Raw genomic sequence first — 18,850 nt, forward strand, 5'->3', positions numbered from 1 at the left:
GAAGCCTCAACATTCTCCATGCACACAGGTGTTTTCCGACTATGGGCAGCGCTACCTTTCCTTCCATTAACACCACTTAGTCTTAACTGCACCCTATTTTATCAAGAACAACCCTATTGCCCACAGCGCCCTCCCGGCGCTACCTGAGGGCTCCTCGGGGCCCAGCCCGCCCTCAGCGCGGCCGGCGGACGCTGCGGGCGCTGATTGGCTGCCGGCGGCTGACGGCCGAGTGCTGATTGGCTGCTGGCGGCAGACAGCCGAGTGCTGATTGGGTGGCTGGTGGCGCCGCCGTCGCCCTTGGCCTGAGGGGAGCGGCGGCCGCGGTTCCGGCTGTGCCACCGGCCCTGGCCCCGGCCCCGCCACCGGCCCCGCCACCGGCCCCGCCATGCTGTGCCACGGGGAGGGCCTGCTCAGCTCCCTGACGGCGCTAATGGCGCTGGCGCTGGCTCTGAGCCGCAGCCCGGCGCTGGCCTGCCTGCTGCCGGCCGGGCTCTACCTGGCGCTGCACCTCCTGGCGCTGGAGGCCGCTGAGCCCCAGAGCGCGCAGCGCGTGCTGCGGCCCCGCGGCGCCCCCGCCCGGATCGCGCACCGCGGCGGCGCGCACGACGCGCCCGAGAACACGCTGGCGGCCATCCGACAGGTCAGCACGGGGCTGGCGGGGCGCGGGCTGAGCCTGCCGGGCTGTGGTACCACCGGGTGGGTTGTGCTTGATAGCCGCCCTTCCGGCACCGAGCCCTCCTCACCGGGGGTTAATCCAGCCGTTCTTCCCACAGCTGCTGGAAGCTGTGTGGCTTCACGGTCAGTTCTCCGTCCCCAAGGGAATTCGGGTCAGACCTGAGTCTTGCGGGAGCTGTTATAGCCTTGGTGCTGACGGATCTGTCAGCAATGCAACCATAATGAAATACCGTATTTCGTTGATGTAGCAACAGCACATAGAGAGCGGACAGCAACTCAGTAACAGGTTGTTTGTTTTTTTAAACCTTGAAGATCTGTGATGAGAATCCGCAGTTATGGGAAGATCTGATAGCAGGAGAACTTTCCTGCGTGCAGCCCAGCCATGACTTACTGCTGCCTCATCTGCAAGGCGCCAAGGCACAGCCAGGGTTCACAGTCTCTTTCGGAGCATCATTTGAAATTGTGACTAGCAGTGTATCTGTGAGATTGAGATGTTGGTGCTCTGAGAGTCTCTTACCTTTGCATGAGCCAGGACTCTTAGTTCTGATGGATTCTAGAGCTGCACAATCCTTACCTAGCAGACACCTGTCAGTAACCACTGCACACTTCTAGTGCATAGCTGGTTTTGTCTTTCTGGTGCATTGTCCCTTTGCCCAGGAGTGCATTTGTCCTTCAGACCAATTGGTCTTGTTTGCACTTTGCTCAGGTGTTTTTCTGAAGAGTTCTTGGGAAAGATCCAGGGCAGGAACAGGGTGTGTGGAATGTTCTAAGGCAGCCTGGCTGCTTCTTGCTCTCTGATATGGGCATTCCTCAGAGAGGAGCAGGGCTTTGCCTGCATCCATCTACTGCTTGGTACACACATGCTAAATTAGTGATTACTAAGTATTAATCTGCTGAGTATGTAAACTGTACACATTTGTTTCTCTTGTCTTTTAGAAAATAACTTGGATAAAACCTGCTTTGTTCTGCAGATGAAGATTACTGAAAAGAATATGAATGTTTTATTATTTTTTTACCAAAATACAAGCTAATTATAGCTGTACCAATGTCACATCTATAAAGCTGTCGCTTCTGTTGTGTATGTGATTTTTAAAATGTTCTTTAAGGCAGCTGAGAATGGAGCAACGGCTGTGGAGCTGGATGTTGAATTTAGTGCAGATGGTGTCCCCATTCTCATGCACGATGACACTGTGGAAAGGACAACTGATGGGGCTGGGAGACTGCAGGACTTGACTTTTGAGGAAATCAGGAAGCTTAATCCATCTGCAAAACACAGGCTACGGTAAATTAAGTATTCTGAAATGATTCTTTCAACAGGGAAAATACAATTCTTGATCAACAAAATTGGTTTGAGCTATCACTGATGAAAAATTTTGATAACAATTCAACTTCTGCAGCGTTGTAAGAGAATACATTTCAAAAGAAGGACTTGTAATGTGTGCTTTTGAGACACTGCATGAGGGAATTCCAGAGCTGCAAATGTGCCACCTGTGAGTCTGTGGCACAAGTGGTATCTTCCCTGTCTCACTGGAAAGGTGATCACCTGGGCCACACAGCAGGAATTGCCACAGGCAGTGACCACTGAGCAGCTGCTGTTCACTGTCACCCTATCAGGAATGATTTATTGATGGGTGAAGCTCCATCTGCTGAATCCTCAGCTTGTCTTGCCTGTTCTGTCAGGATCTGCATTTCTGGCTCAGGGCTGAGCAGTGCAGTTGGAGCAAGGCAGCAGCTGGGTCTCAAAGCTCATTTGTGGGAGTTGGGGAAGGAGGTGAAGAACATGGGGTGGTGTTTTGGGGTGGGACATGGGGCCAGTGAGCATTGGATCCCACCTCTAGTGCCAGTGTAACAGCAAACTGGTTTAGGAATCGGCTCTGTGGGGCTGAGGATATGCAGGCCCATGTGTGTGTGCACATGTGTGTTCCAATGAGCTCTCCATTTCTACAGCAGCCAATTCCAAGATGAAAAGGTACCAACTCTGAGAGAAGCTGTTGTGGAGTCTATGCGTCACAATCTTACAATCTACTTTGATGTCAAAGGCCATGCAAATCAGGTACTGCTCTCTGCAGCAAGACACCTTCCCTCACCCCTTCTTTGGGTGTCTGACCTGCTGTTGTGTTGGTCTCAAGCTGCTTCATGTAGTACAGACCTTTCTTTAATATGAGCGAGCCCAGATCTGCTGTTTGTGTCACCCAAAGTTGTCCTGGGAAGCTGCAACTGAAAATTAGCATGAGGCTTGTGCAAGTGTTGTGCTCAGCTCACAGCACTGCTGTGGAACAAAGCAAAGGGAATTCCCTGCTGTGCTAAGGGGAGCCAGAACCTCATCTTCAGCTTCCAAGAAGGCATCTATAATTTGTATTACTGAAGGCAGGTGCAAATGATCAATCACTGACATTTTATGTAAATTAGAATTTTTTTTTCTTTAGCCTAGCAAAATATGGGTATAAATTCATTAAAAATTATATCCACAAAATTATATCCACAACATATTTAAGAGTATTTCCATCACTGAGAATCCTACACATTGTAATGAAGAGGAATTCTTTTGCAAAAAACCAAAACGTCATTTCTGTGTTAATGCTATCAAGACGCTGTTTTTCTTCTTCCCCCTTTCTATTTCAATCTTGCTACATAAACCAGGGAAGTGTTTTTAAGATTGTTCTAAAATGACATTGCAGTGTAAATTAAATATGAGTGTATGTATAAATTTAACATCTCTGTGTGTCTCTAATTGCAGGCAGTTGATGCCCTGAAACAACTCTACCAGGAATTTCCACATTTGTATAACAGCAGCATAGTCTGTTCTTTCATGCCAGATGTTGTTTATAAGGTGATGTTTCCTGAAAGGTTTTCTTTTTGTTTGGTTGGTTTTTTTGGTTTTTTTTTTAGTTCTGTCTGGGAATTTCAGTATGGTATAAAACTCTCAGTTCCAGGTTACTTTTGTGTTGTTCAAATTGCTAAGGCTTTTAAAAACAAATGAAGCATAATGCATAATGTTGTTAGATCACTCTACCCATTAGATGCACACAGCAATTTCCTTCATTCTGAAAGCAGAAAAAAATGCATTACTCTTCTGGTTGGTGTACAGCCAGGTATCTGTGTGCAAGGTACCTGCTAAATAAACCTCTTATTGTAGATTACTCTTTAAAACTCTTTCCTCATGCTTATTGCCAAGTCTATTAATTATTTATTTTTTTCCATTATATATATTGCATGACTGCTATGTAATTTTTTTAACATAAGAGCAGGTGCTCATTCAGTAAGTTTTAAAGAAAAAATAATAAAATATTATAAGCAGCTTTCTAGAAGAGTTACAGGATTCTGGTGGGGCTGCAAATACTAGCTAGCACTTTCTATCTGATCTCTCAAAAACTGTATTTAATGCAGCTGGGATTTTGGATGAATTACAGTCTTTCCTCCTTGGTCCTCCAGATGAGACAAGCTGACAGAAATGTGGTGACAGCACTGACACACAGGCCCTGGCAGCTGAGTCACCTGGGAGATGGGACACCCCGTTTCAGTTCCTGCTGGAAGCATTACTTGTACATGGGGATGGATGTCATTCTGGACTGGAGCCTGCACAGCTTCTTGTGGCGACTGTGTGGGATTTCAGCTTTCCTCATACAGAAAAACTTTGTTTCTGAGTAAGTATTAAAGCTTGCTCATGGTAAGAGGAGATATTCTCTTGTATTAGTATATTGGGTGGAGTTTACACACTATGTGCTTATCAAAATGCTCCATTTAGTGCTGGGTGTCTTGACAATTTCTTTGTCCACACTATTTTATTAAGCCTCTATCTTTTTAATCTGAATTTTTATCTTCTGTTAGCTCCTACGTTTATCTCAGAGGAAAAGTGTTTGTTGCTTTTGCCTGTTTACAATTAGAAAACCCAAAAAGGTGATGTTGCAGAAGGTGACACACTATTTTTCCATGATGTGGTGCTGGTGCAAGACCAAAACTCGGCTGTAGCCTCAGCACAGTCTGCCTTTACTCTGTGTAGCACCAGGCTCCTCTTAGGCTGTGTTTGTCCTTGCAGGGACTATGTGAGGCACTGGGCTTCCAGAGGAATCCGGGTGGTTGCCTGGACAGTGAACACATTTGCAGAGAAGAACTACTACGAAAGTGTCCTTGACTGCAGCTACATCACCGACAGCTTGGTGGAAGACTGTGACCCTCACTACTGATCCAGCCAACCATGCTGCCTTCCTGGGGCAGATCTGCATCCACCAGGGCATCCAGCAGTGCTGATGGACTGCTGAGGAGAGAGAGAGCTCTGGAAAAGGCAGAGCAGCAGTTGGCTTCTGCCTGTGGTCACATCTCAAATGCAGGAAACCCCTCTGGTGCACGGGCCAAAGCTGTGGTGCAGCCATGCATGGTCTGAGGAAATCGCTGTAATGTTAAAGAATCAGATTTGACAACCCAGTTGGGTCATACCTTGTCTGTGCAGGTGGTTTTATGATTCTCTGATTGTTCCTTTGCTTTGTTTAAATTTTGGTTACAAATTCCTATCAGCAAGTTTTGGTGTCAAAGTTTTAAATCAAAATGTTAGTAATTTTAACAGCATGTTCTACAAGTGTATACTAATTTGAGGGTAATTTATAGCATCTTAAAGTCATCTATGTTACTGTTCTTAAAACAGAAACTGGAAGTAATGGTGCCAAAATAGAAGATGAATATATTTCCCTGCCCTTCATGGAAAAATGGCTGTGCTGAATCCTGACAAGGAAGAAAAAGCCAACTTTCCATGTGTGATGTGAAGGTTATGAGAATTAACTAATAAAACTTGAGTAGCTTCTTATCTTCCAGACCTTTTAAAAGAACCAAAGGAGGATAGGGAATTGTTTCTTCTAAGGAAGAAATGACACAGCACGTGAATGTATTTATTTTTAAAAGAAAGCTGTATCTTGAGTGCTGGCAAGCAGTGGAACAAATGGAGCTGAAATGTCTTTCTAGTTTGCCTTTGTTTGCATGATTGAATGGCACTCACAGGGATATAGAAACTCTAACCCAGATTTAACTTAAACTCCAAAGAGTCTGCAGTTAAAATAAACAAGTCTCTGAGAACCTATGGGAAGGTGTTCTTTATCAGCTGTGCAGAAGTGCATTGATGTAAAATATCACAATTAGTGCAGTGTCCCAGTTCGGGTAAGTCCAAACTTCTGGAATACCACAGGTTCACGCTATGACCTGCTGAGGGGGGTGGATTTTTTGCTTGTATCTTGAGCTCCATCCAAGCACAAAGAAGCACAGGAGGAAGGAGGTGGTTTTTGATGTCAGGATGACAAGATTGTCTTCCTTTCGTTCACTCATCCCCCTGCACTGCAGCGATCTCAGCCTCCTGCTGCCCTCCTGTAGCACGTGTATGTTCTGTCCACATCCTGTCCTGTCTCTTCCTGAGTGCTGTGGCCTCTGTTCCTGCTGAGCCCGACAGGTGCTCCCCGTGTGGCCACTGGAGGGCAAGTGACTTCATGGGAAATGGCCCTTGCTCCAAAGGTCCAGGTGGTGCTGCTTGAGTTTCTGGCACTGCTGAGTCACCATCTCAGTGCAAACACCAAGTCCATGTCCAACACCCACAGCCTGACTGCACAGCTGTACATGCAGGGAAACAATAAAACTGAATCTCTGCTCTTACACTGTGTGTAAAGTTTGTCCTTTTTTCTGTGCCTGTGGTGGCTGGGTTTGGCTTGTCTTTAGCCTAAATTAAGAGCATGAGGAAAGGATGTGCCTCTTTCCAGAGCAACAGGGGAGGAATAAACCAGGCACTAGCAGAAAATGAGCTAAAGAACACCAAAAAATTATAATGATGGTGGCAAAGGTGTGGCTGTGAATAAAAAGAAGGTACATCAGATCTCCCAGTCACATATGATAAAAAAAAATCTTAGATATGTTACTTCCAATCAATCCTTTATGGGAAAATACGTGTAAACTTTCAGTTTACAAGCAATGGTTTTTACAATGTCTCAGTCATTAAAAACAACTGCTCTTTCATTTCCTTCTATTTATTTGACCAATACATCAGGTTTGGTTTAGATCAGATAAAAGCCATTTAAAAAATATAACCGATATAAAAATATTTTAAAAAGAGCACTTTTATTTACAATTAGGCACAAGTTTCCTTATATTTAGTCAACAACATATGATCAGCTGTGGTGGGAGCCTTGTGGAGGTGATGGTCAGTCCTGGGGGAAGGCTGTCACCAAATACCACTGCTGCAAGATGACCCCAACAGGTGGATATTCCCTATCTCAGTAATAAACTGAAGTCCTGATGCATTTTGCAATCCTGTTCCTCTCCTTTTTCCTTCCATTTAAAGGTAGAAAGTTGTTAGAGCGATTCCTTCATTCATTAGTGCAAGAGAGCTCTGCTTTCTGCAGTGACCTGTCAGTGACTTCACTCGGTGCTGCCTGTGCTGCTCGCGGTTAAAATTCTCCACCACCATCGCCGTCCTCCCACAGAGCTTCTTCCCTGGCGCGCAGGGCGAGCGCCACGGCCCGGGAGGCGCCGGGGCTGCGGCTGGGCTGGGCTGGCTCCCAGCCTGCGGGGCACGAGGGAAACAGCGTTAGAGGGGTGCTGGGGGGCAGCCAGCACCCCAACACACAGCTGGGCACTAGGGAAAGAGCGTTAGAGGGATGCTGTGAGGCAGCCAGCACCCCAACACACAGCTGGGCACTAGGGAAAGAGCGTTAGAGGGATGCTGTGAGGCAGCCAGCACCCCAACACACAGCTGGGCACTAGGGAAAGAGCGTTAGAGGGATGCTGTGAGGCAGCCAGCACCCCAACACACAGCTGGGCACTAGGGAAAGAGCGTTAGAGGGATGCTGTGAGGCAGCCAGCACCCCAACACACAGCTGGGCACTAGGGAAAGAGCGTTAGAGGGATGCTGTGAGGCAGCCAGCACCCCAACACACAGCCCCGTGCTGTTCGGGGATCTCATCTGCCAGGTATTTGGGATGAAGGTAAATGGAATAGTTTAAACTACCACACAAGATCCAATGGGTTTGGGGTTTTTTATTCTGAGCATGATGATGTCCTAGGGACTCTACATCGTTAATAACCTCTTCTGAGATTCATGGCAAGATGTAAAGTGTATCTCTAAAGTGATTTAGAGTTCCTGCCTGTGGGTGATCCCATAGGACAAAATGGTTCATTTACCCTGGAATTTTGCTCTCCAGTACACAGAAGCTGGTGGTCAGTCTTTAGAAGTCACCACCAACACCAGAACAAGCTACCACCAAGCACAACCTATAGAAAATATTCACCCCACAAGCCCAGTCTTTTAGTTTTCTCTTTACACAAGATGCTAAAATGCTGTTCCTGACATGCAGTTGTCACATGCTGTGTCTGTACATCAAACATTTTACTGAGCTGAATTTCTAAGAGCTTTCTGTGTTTCATCTTTGTTGCTTACCTAGTGGAAAGTCACTGCTGTCCGAGATCTCAGCAGAAAAGGGATGCTGAAAAAGAAATTCACAAGCAGGTTTAGGTCAGGAATTCCTTCACATGTGTGTTATCTTGCATTGGAAAAGATACCAGTTACCTGTAACAAAATCATACTCTCCATGTCTGAAGCAGGTTTGTGATTATGAGTGTTCCAACAACTATTCTGATCACATTTTTATCTCTGTTCAAGTTAATCTTTAAAGTTATTTCCACGCATACAGGACTTTGCTCCACATACACCCATTGTCTATGTCATGCCCCAGATTCCAAATGGGGGAATGTAGATCACTCTTTTTTGACAGTCTTACCTCATTGTAGGGTGTGATTTGGTTTCTGTCAAATGCACTTCCTGGGTAGCCTGGCTCTTCATGGGCAGGTTGCCTGGACTGGTGGTATGGAGAGTAGCTTCTCTGGAAAACAGTATTTGGCATTAGCAGTCTATTCTGCCTTCCAGCTGTGATTTATGCTCAGCACTGCTCACACCCTTGTTTTAGGGAGATGACCTTTTTACTAAACCCACAGTGAGATTATTCTGTATCTCCTTTTGAAATCTTAACAACTACAAGAACATCCACGCTTGGTAGGTGGCCAAACCTCCCTCTCAGAAGTCCCACTCATGACACTCAACACAGCCACAGGCTGTTTGATAATCCCCAGCATACAGAAATGCTCATTCATATCCAGCTGCCCTCTTTACAGTCAATATTTTTTTACAATCAATATTTATCTGTATTATCACACACATATTTACAATTAGCAATAGATAAATATCAATTATTATCCATATTTTGGGTTTTTACTTATATAATCACTTTAATGATAGCCATTCATAAAGGGGGATTTGGTTTTTTGGGAGGAAGGATGGCAACCTACCCAACACTTTCTCTACCACTATGTAGGTCAAGGAGTTTTTACTCAGCTCAAATAAAAACATCAGACAGCACCTATATATGCACATTTGAACACTAATTTGATGGCTCACCAGGCAGGACTCCCTTGAAAAATAAATTCTGCTTTAGGACAATAGATGTCTATCAATGTTTTATGGGATTTAAAATGGGGTTAGGTCAAAGCTCTCAGCTTTACCTGAGATATATACAGGGTTATATATATATATATATCCTCAGGGTTATAACCCCCTGAGGAAATCCAGAGTCAGGGCAGGAAGGCAGCCTCCTTCTTAGCCTAGGCAATGTTCAAGTGTGGCCAAACCCTTTGGTTCAAGTGCAATCATCACTGCAGAAATACACTAGGAATGTCTTCCTGCATTTCATAATCATAAATTAAGGCTGGTGAGGGTAACGACTTTTCTATATCTTTCTCAGGTTGAATTCCAGCCTGGAACAAGTAATTTAGGGAAATTTCACAGCACCCTTTTGCTGTCTAGAGTTAAGCAGTAACCAATCATTTTACATGAAATTTTAAATACAGACTTTTCCCAAACCAGCAGCCCATTTGCACAGCTGGAGGAGCCCCATGGAATTGTACCAAGTAATTAAACAGCAATACCTGAGCAGTCAGACTGACCTGCTGGTCTTGTTCTCTCAGTGCAGATGAGCTTTGGTTTATTCTTTGCAGCATCCGTAGTTTTCTAAGTAGAAACATCTTATCTTTTCCTGCCTATTGTCAAGACATATTTGATCATTAGCTGGAAAGGCATTATCATTCTTGAGAGGTTCAATGCCTGTAAGTAACCACTGATCAGAATAATTCCTTCTATTCTAAAATGATCTGTCTACAGAGGGAGCTGCAGCAGCACATCTTGAAGATACAATTCTTTTGCTGCAACTCTATTTGTGAGTTCAATTTCCCTGCAACTCCCACGAGGAAGGGGTCCCACCCTCCCTTGCACAGTTATAAGAAAAACAGGTTACAGCTCCACAAAGCTGGATGAGACAATCAACACAGAAGCCAAATTATACAAAAGATATAACTGAAAGCCAAACTTACATTACTGATTTGCTTATGTAAGAGTTTGGTCATGGTCCTTCTTCCTTGTATTATTTGCCAGTAAAGATAAGTAACAATTCTAAACAAAACAAAACAAAACAAGAAGTGCAACATATGAGTATTTTCTCCAGGTCAGTGTCTAGACAAAAATGTATCTTGTTTATTTTAACCCATTAAAAGGCATATATACACACATCTCTGCCCTTTTCTGGTTCTTTTCTTTAGCAGATACTTACAGTACAATACTAGAGAGGATGAAGAAGAAAAGTTCACTTGTAATTAAGTTATGGTAGATCCACACCACCCATTTTGAGGCAGTGTAATTTTCCAGTATTTGTACCCACTCAGAGACTGCAGCATACATAGAAGACAAGCCTCTGAAAGGACCACATCCTTCTGAAGGTTTTAACCTGAAAGTGAAAAAACAGCTACTTAGAGCTTCATACATTAACCAGTGAAATTGTTAATACTGCGATTTTGTACATCAAGATGCTCCTCAGTTTCCTATAGCCCTCTGCTGTCTTTGGGCTCCCAGGGTACTTCCATGATCTGTATTTCATGTTTAACTTCTGTCCCTTTCCAGCCACTAAATCCTCACCCCAGTCTATGCAATGAGAGAGGAGTCCTTGCTGCAATGGATCAGTACCAAGCCCTGTAAGCACAAACTTGACCTCAATGTAGCACAAGCTACAGGAAATTGAAAACCAGAATTTTTTAAACATTTCACCACAGGGAACCATCATGTCATCTTGCCTTCAGGGACATGAGTCACTGCAGATCTTCAGTAACAACAGAATGTAGTGAAATAAGGCAGCCCATTATAAGAATTAACATTTTCAGGTAGACTGAAATAGGAAAGTGTTTGCTTTGAAACTGAGCCACTCCAGACAGTCTGAAATTTCCACTTGCCGTCTGAAAATGTTTGCTCTGATAGCTTGCATCCCATCTGTTTTCATGTGTAGTCACCTGTCTCACTAAATATCAAAATCATGTTGCTGACAATTGTCAAGAGAAAGGCATGTCCATGCTGCCCTCCTTCCTGTGACCGGAACAACACACACAAAACCCAAGCAGCTTTAAAATACTGGTAACAGCCAAGATGCATTATTACAGGGTCAGCACTGCCTGCAGAAAGAGCATCTAAAAATCATAAATAATCCAGAAGCTGACCTCAGCTGAGTTTTTCCAGGTATTTCTCTGCAGCAGACCCAGCATCACCTTCAACATAAGTAAGTCTAGGAACTAGGACTTGGTCACAGGAACTTTGGGAGGAGGAGACGTAAAATTTGATGTGTTTAAATAGGAATCCAATACTTCAATGCAACTTAGTTTCTCCTCCCACTTTCTTATGGGACAAGTTACTCAGTGAGCCATATTCCCCTAAGCTCATGGAGCATGTCTTGTTTTCAGACTACAGAAAGTCTCACGAACATCTGAAATATTTCACCAGCAATTAATACAACTTCTTTTACGGTGAAATGCAGACTCCTCTGCCTGGTATAAGGTAAGGTCACACAGCACAATTTAACATGCTTGAATGCCAGTGATCTTCCATACCTCCAGACAGTGACTCCAATGACAGACAGGACACCAAGTAAGGAAGGACAAAACAGCAGGAACATGAAGGATGTTGTCATTTGAGCAGTTCTCCAGACTTTGCGAGGGGGTTGGCAATTCCTCAATAGACTGACCTGGAAGTGATGAAGATATTTTGGAATGCTCTTACTTGCCTCTTCAACCTGGTTTAAGTCAATCCCACTGAAATTCCTGGAATAGCATCTATCAAAACTTTCTAAGAACAACTTTTATGTGAATTTGATAGATATACAGTAGTTTTAGAAAACTTCAAGAATATAGTCTTAAAGTAGTAAGGGGAAAAATTAGGTTCTGATAGGTTCTTCAGAACTCTGTTGGGTAGAGTTTGCTTTTGTAGCAAATGCAAACTCACGATTCAGGGAAAGTTGAGTTCATTTGTCTACCTACAGCTTTGTTCTTCTACATTCAACACCACAAATGACTTAATGATCCAACAAACAACTTACCATCTGGTCATACTACTGAGACAAAGAATTCTGAAATGAAGACATTTCCACCATGACCTTTAGCTGAATCACCCTGTTTACACCTAGAGAAATTGGGGGGAAGGGGGGTTGCTGGGGAGTAACTGGGAGGCCAAAGTCACAGCCACAGGCTGAGTATCTATATTCACATAGCCACTTGTCCACTGTTAATTCCCGAGCCTTTAATTTTACTACTTTATTATTTATGATGAATACATGCAAAGTTTCTTACCTTTTTCACAAAAAATACTATAAAAAATGCTGTCATCTGGATACCAGGCAGCAGAGGTGAGAACAGGATACCAATCCTACAAGAAAGGATTTGTAAGTGAAAAAAGTTACATCCTCACTATTCACCATACCGCTCTCAGTACATTGAAAGCAGAAAAAACCCACAATAACTTCATATTCAGATAGTGTGGGGATTATTTGGAAATGTGATTATGTTAACCTTGATTCTCTAACAGTAAGTCCACCTTGGAAAATATGCAACTTTAAGCATATCTATCTATGTACAGATCTGCAGAACTGGAGTAACTCATTCTTGGAAATAAAGCATCTTTTCCAGCATTTAATCTGAGACTATTTCAACAAGAACAACATCTCAGTGGGGAAGTAAACAAAACTCCAGGATATTCCTGCAGGAACCTATCAGGTTTCTCCTAGACCAGGTGGCTACCCATAAACTACTGACAGGAGTTATTGTTACTGCCCACATAATTACTTTGGCAAGTCACAATCCTTACCAAAGGCACTTAATAGGTCATCTCCCAGACATTTATCCTGTTCTCTCTGGAGTGCACCCACAAACATCAGAATAAGAATTTCCCATGATATTTCTAAGTGCAAATGAAGTTTTGGCTGTAAATGTAACACTTACCAGGTCAAAGTCTGTGCATAGATCAAATCTAAAACATTTCGTCCAATATCAAATTCTGGCAGCCCCAGCCTCACACAGACTGTAGTTCCAATAATTCTGGGGGGAGAAACCAAAAGCATCATAGCAATTGCTAAATGATAAAGTTCTCTGTGGAAATCCCTGCAAATGACCTGAATACAAGCATCAGTGATAAATTATTTAGAGGCTGCATATTTGTCATGCAAAGCAGCCACAGCTTGTTCATTAGACAGTACAGCAAAAATGAAACAGTTTGGCAAAAGCAAATTCCCATAACACACAATAGGGTTGAAATGAGTCTATACTTCACACAAGTGAAACAGAAAACCAACAAGGACTTCCTACTGTATCAGTACGTATCTATACTATAGGAAGTAGCTACTTGTTGCTTACTTTAAGCACAAGCATCCTTGTGCTTAAGCAGCTGAAATGTCAAGTTGCCTCAGTACAAAATTTTAACAGCTTTTCAGGTCCTGAGAATTTTCAGCCTCAATAAAAAATGATTGAAATTTGTAGACTGATACTCTTAACATATCCTCAAGTACATCCTACATCAAACTAACTGAGGTGGCAAGGAGCTGAAACAGACAGGTAATCAAGCACTGAGAGGATTCCTACTGAGGACAGACAGTTTTAGCCACCTCATTTTTCCACAGCTGGGTAGATTCACTTTTTGTCTTGTTGTAGCAAGAACAAAGATTTTGGTGACTATCCCACCTTGCCTTGAACACACATCTTGATACCACCTTATCAAGTGCATCAGAGCTGGGTTTTCAGAAGGTTACTCTGAACACAATGTATTAAATACAAGCAATTGTACTTTTAACCTTTCACAGGTCTACGTCAGGTGCTTTTGCCCAGCTCAGGGGAGGCCATTTGTCACAGCTGACACTGCAGTTTTAGTTCTGTGACCTTTTGCTGGGAGGAGATTTCCTACCTGAACACAGCAAGAACAGGAGGATTAAAGTACACTGGCAAGCGCCGTGGAAGAAAAGTCTTCAAGGGCTTCTCAACATTGTTGTGTACTGATTTAAGAGAAAGTTAACAAAGTCCCTCCTTGTAAACCAGTCTTGTTCAAATTATGGGCAAAGAACAAACAATGGATCTCCTACACAAAAGTATGGCCAGGAATCTAAATGCTCTGTAGAGCTGGCAAGCACTTAAATCTCTGCTGCATAAGCCATAAGTCATGTTTGGCACTAGGAAGGTTCATATAGCAGATGTCAGAAACAACTTCTTCCTTACCTGCTGAGCTGTTATTGACATCCAGTCTACAATACTTTCTCACTTAACATGCTGCAGACCTCTACATTTGAGAGACTCATTATATGGTTAATAAGACTGATAAAATCAGATTTAAATCTTGTGGACACTGTAGTGACATAACTAAGAGGGAAAAAATTACAGGGGGACGTCGCAAGGAAAGGCAGCAATGTGCATGCTTATGCAGAAAAGATGGGTTTGTTCTTGAGACATTTGGTTTTTTGTCACCCCACACTCAGGAGATCCTCAGAAGTACAATGTGGCTTCCTCCCTGCATGTGTTTCCATCTCCAAAGGGGAAAAGGACACATTGGGAGAGTAAAATGGTACATGCTGACCTCCTTCTAGGGAGGAACGGCAATATACACAAGGAATGTACACAGAGACTCTGCCTGGTACAGAAAATCAAGGAAACTTCAGTGGTGCCACAGCCATGCTTCTGCTGGGCTTTTCTCACATGGGGAAAGCAGATCATATCTTTGGTTAATGAATGGAAACAAGATTAGAAAAGCAGTACTCACCTTCGTAAAAACTCTCCAAAGAAAGAGCCAAGCAAACAAAATATGAAGTCAACTAGAACAAGACGATAGATATCTTGGCCAACCAGAGTTTCCCAGCACTTTAAGAAGCAGAAGAAAAAAAACCCAAAATAATACCCACAAGTCAAAAATCATGTTATTTGAACATCGCTCCCAAATGCTTGGGCATCTGAAACTTGATCAAATATATGCTAACACTTGACTTCTCACTGAACAATGCTGCCAACCAGCTGAGACCAGAGCTGGGCCATTCATTTTTTCCTACAGTGCATTTCTCTCAAGTTGCTAATAAAAAAATGTTGAGGTAGAAAGCTCAGCTTTCCAAGACTCCACATGTACTTCTCTTTGCTGAAGCAAGTCTCTTATCAAAGTGGTTCCTAACCTGGCACTAAGTCAGAGATTAGTGGTTTTGAAATTTTACCTGCGACTCTGAGGTAGCCACGATGTTGAGCCAGTAGTAGCACAGTATTCCAACAATTGACATTTTCAGGATGATATTTCTAAAAAGAAGCAGTAACAGTAACTGCACCAACAGCTGGTCCATTCATGGAGGGGGTGATGGCAGGATAACCTTTGGTTACACTTTATTACCTCCTCTTGGCACTGCAGAGTTCCAGGACTAACAAGAGCTCTCCTGGGAGCTCAGGTGTGGCATTGTTCTATTGTCCTGGCAGAAGGGGAGCTGGGCATGACAACCTTGGCACAGCATCTGCCTAACAGGCTGCTGGCTGGGTTTGGGGGCTGCTCAGGGGAGGAAGGGCTGAGGGACACCAGGGACATCAGTTTGGGACAGTGAGATGACCTCAGTACTCTCTCCCCTTCCTTTCCTGGGGAGGGGCCAACAGCCCAGGGGCCATCTAGGGATGTTACAAAAAAACCCAAGCTGAGTGTCACAGTGCCCCCAGCTGGAAGGAAAACCATTCCTCATCCATAGATGTAACACCTCAGAAGGCTAATGAAAGACAAAAGGTCACGAAGACAAGAGTGTACAGAAGCCTTTGGAGAAGATGAATTCTCCTCCATAGTCCCTAGTGCCCCCCACACCACCCAGACACAACCTTGTATCAAATAAAAGTCAGACAACTTCAGGCCAAAAGCACTAAGAAGTGGCAGCAAGAAGTACCTGGTAATAGAGACATATATGTGTTGTCCAGGAGTCTGAAACTTCTCCAGGTGCCCAAGCCAGGAGAAGAAGAATGGGATCAATGTGTTGAGCAGAGATGCAATCACAGGTAGCACCAACATGGCAGCTTGGCGCTCTAGGTCATTTCTGTGCCCTTTCGTGAACAGCTGAGAGAGGAAACAAAAAAACATAATCCAATAACCCTAGCTCAGAGCCTTAACCAAAATGCTGCCTCCAGGTGTGTACACAGGGAAGCCCCCTGGCCCACCTCCCTGTACGTTCACAGGTTAGAGACCCATGTGGAAAAATGCAAACTCTGGGCCTTACCTCGAGGTTATTAATGGAGAGGAAGTAAACACCAGTACAAGCAGCTACTGCTGTTCCCAGGGAAGCAACCCAAGCAAAAAGATGAATAGCAATACGACCAACTCTCTCCATCACAGAAAAATTTATAACTTCTTTGTTTACTTCAGTGAGGTCTTCCTGCAAGGAAACAATTCCTAATGAACAAGTTCTTAGTCAACAGCATGAGGCAAAACTTGTTTCAAGGAACTGCTTGAGAAACTGAATGAATTGATTATTGCTGTAGAAGATGGACAGAGTGATATCATAGGAACGTTTACTGGGCAACTTTGTGTTCCTATCCTAAAAGTCAAGTTCCACAGATAATATTTCCAGCCTGCCTTTTGTTTATAAAATGGTTCAATAGCAGGAAGGAAAAAAACCCAAAGAAATACTCTGTTTGGCAAATATTTAATAGTCACAGAAATTCATTCAATAGAACAGAAGCATACAAATATTTATACGTAGCTTAAAGAGAAAAGGAAAACAAGTAGCTAAGCCAACTCCAGGAGCTCAGACCAAATGAAACTCAGGAAGTCAGGAAGACTGAAGTCTCTCAGGCACAGGACTAGCATTCTTGTGTCACTCTGAGAGACTTGTATGCGCACTGAAAAGCTTTTATGCACAAGTAAGTCTCTATCAAAATGACTAATGCACATTAGTTCTGTACTTCCTGTGGTTTGTACCTTTATTTGTGTCCTGAGATTCTTTTGTTTCAGCTTCACAGCTTTTTCATTAGTTATATTGAAGTCCCAAGTGCAGAGCAGCTTGCTGGCATTCCAAGAGTACTTCTGAAGGTTAAGGAAGTTCCTGCAGAAGGATTTTGCCATGCTGCAATGAAAATTAAACTGGTGAGATGTGTAACAGGGAAATACACCAATTCTGTACAGCAGGGCAAGAAGGGAGATTTGTCTTTTTTTTCCATCCTGCCCCAAAGTTACTGGACCTATGTCAGAGCATGACACTTAGGACAATGTGGAAAATAAATGCTAACATAAGAAAAAAACTCACATTTCCTTCTCAAGATTGTTGCTGACAATCTTTACCTCTGGAAAGCCACATCAATGGGAAACATTATTAGGTGTAACAGCTTCCAAAAGGGGATCATGACATTCATTGGTTTTAACTAGAATTCTCTGTATGTCTGTTACTATTTTGCAGTTATTTTTAATTTCTGTAATAAAGAATTGATTTCTGGAGACTGTCTTTCAAGCAGAAATTTCTATTTGAACTCTACACTTGGAAACAAGGACTTACAGAATGATACTCAGGTAATTATTACTTCTAACTGTTGACAGAATGGGGTTTTTTATTGTGTAGGGATTTTCCGCTTAATGTAAGAGAAATAAGAAATCACAGTCAGTTTACCTGACCAGTAAGATAAGAAAACAGATGAAAAAATATATTCCAATGGTGAAAATGTAGGCCAGTCGCATGTTGTAAGATGGACCATTCTCTATTTTGCTGATTGTAGCATTGGTGTAAAAGCCATAGTAGAGCACTGTTTCTTGAAAATAACCCTGAAAAGACAAGGACATCATTCAGAATGTTTGCTATCACCTCAACATGGTGGAAAGCATCATCTGAAGACCAATTAATGGAAGTGGGAGCTGTCCCATTCCTTATCATGAAATCACAGATGTGATTAAATTTATATTTACATTAAATTTAAGTACTTACAGCTCCAGTGAACAGCTCCAGGCCCGTGAATGAAAGGTTATTTGGTTCTGCTGCAAGAAACTGAGGAATTGTGATGAAACCAAAGTTTATGAGGAATGAGAATATGTTAAAATTTAGCAGCCACTTCAAGAAAACAAAGTAAGAAAGAACACTTGTTCCAAACTCAGCACCAATGACCTTGAGAGCCTTCTGCCATATCCACAGCAGCTGGAAATACTCTGAAAGGGTATTTCCAAATCGCCTAAATGACTGAAGGGAAAAAGAGGAGAGACATGAATGTCAACAAACAAACAGGACCCAATTTCACATAATAAAGCCTCACATTTTGATGTTACATTTTCATTTTGATGCTAAGAATGGATTTGCCCCACTCCATGCACCATAAGGTGGTTAACTGGTGTCCCTAAGTGCTACTGCAGTGCAAGTCATTATTAATAAATACTGCAGCAATTAACTGGTTCTTTGGTAAGTAACACAAAGCAAAACACCAGATTCCTCTGGAGACAGTGATAAAATTGCAGCTAAAGTGGTTTGCTGTGCTGTGACTGACGGAAGTTTCTGGCACTTACCACTGCTGCTCCCTGCAGGCACTGTGTACAGCAGGAAGGTTGAGCACCATGATGCCTTGAATGTTTTGCTATTTCGTTAAGAACTTTGTTTCTGCGGAAGAGAAGGGCAGGGGAGACAAGCATTGTAGTATGAGTTGTAATTGAATGAAGAAGCAAAAGAAGATGCTCCAAATACAGTTTTACCCATGTGTACATGAACAGAATTACTGTAACATGGAGATGTTCCTACTGGTTTGTTTTATATTAGCTGATACTGTGGCCCCTGCCTATGCCATGACAGCATGTTCTAACCCCTTCACTAGCTCACACTGG

At 43.1% G+C, this 18,850-nt stretch overlaps 2 protein-coding genes across 7 annotated transcripts in view; one reads left to right on the top strand and one right to left on the bottom strand.

The window, feature by feature from the left end:
• The first annotated feature begins 286 nt into the window (after positions 1-286).
• On the top strand, positions 287-5,743 carry GDE1 (glycerophosphodiester phosphodiesterase 1). 2 transcript variants are annotated; one of them, XM_085074756.1, is made up of 6 exons: positions 287-640; positions 1,782-1,957; positions 2,626-2,728; positions 3,413-3,505; positions 4,108-4,319; positions 4,712-5,743. In XM_085074756.1, exons 1-6 carry the CDS (start codon positions 386-388, stop codon positions 4,857-4,859), a joined length of 987 nt encoding a protein of 328 aa, XP_084930882.1. In that variant the 5' UTR covers positions 287-385; the 3' UTR covers positions 4,860-5,743. The 2 variants fall into 2 exon arrangements, with proteins under 2 accessions (XP_084930882.1, XP_084930881.1); XM_085074755.1 differs by having other exon boundaries at positions 289-640; positions 2,623-2,728.
• A 915-nt stretch (positions 5,744-6,658) lies between these two features.
• The window catches only part of TMC5 (transmembrane channel like 5), a 37,014-nt gene continuing 24,822 nt past the window's right edge, over positions 6,659-18,850 (bottom strand). For all 5 annotated transcript variants that reach the window (XM_085074750.1, XM_085074752.1, XM_085074751.1 and 2 more), the window contains 17 exons: positions 18,539-18,629; positions 17,970-18,218; positions 17,658-17,809; positions 16,976-17,120; positions 16,275-16,430; positions 15,948-16,114; positions 15,246-15,324; positions 14,807-14,904; positions 13,006-13,101; positions 12,358-12,433; positions 11,623-11,756; positions 10,302-10,475; positions 10,066-10,144; positions 9,643-9,735; positions 8,424-8,525; positions 8,084-8,129; positions 6,659-7,210 (listed from right to left, as the gene is read on the bottom strand). In XM_085074750.1, coding sequence (XP_084930876.1) covers positions 7,095-7,210; positions 8,084-8,129; positions 8,424-8,525; positions 9,643-9,735; positions 10,066-10,144; positions 10,302-10,475; positions 11,623-11,756; positions 12,358-12,433; positions 13,006-13,101; positions 14,807-14,904; positions 15,246-15,324; positions 15,948-16,114; positions 16,275-16,430; positions 16,976-17,120; positions 17,658-17,809; positions 17,970-18,218; positions 18,539-18,629 — 2,053 coding nt within the window. In that variant the 3' untranslated portion in view covers positions 6,659-7,094. The remainder of the gene's footprint in view (positions 7,211-8,083; positions 8,130-8,423; positions 8,526-9,642; positions 9,736-10,065; positions 10,145-10,301; positions 10,476-11,622; positions 11,757-12,357; positions 12,434-13,005; positions 13,102-14,806; positions 14,905-15,245; positions 15,325-15,947; positions 16,115-16,274; positions 16,431-16,975; positions 17,121-17,657; positions 17,810-17,969; positions 18,219-18,538; positions 18,630-18,850) is intronic.

The sequence above is a fragment of the Lichenostomus cassidix genome, chromosome 14, assembly GCF_008360975.1.
Source record: "Lichenostomus cassidix isolate B80296 chromosome 14, HeHo_3.0, whole genome shotgun sequence".
NCBI classification, from domain to species: domain Eukaryota; kingdom Metazoa; phylum Chordata; class Aves; order Passeriformes; family Meliphagidae; genus Lichenostomus; species Lichenostomus cassidix.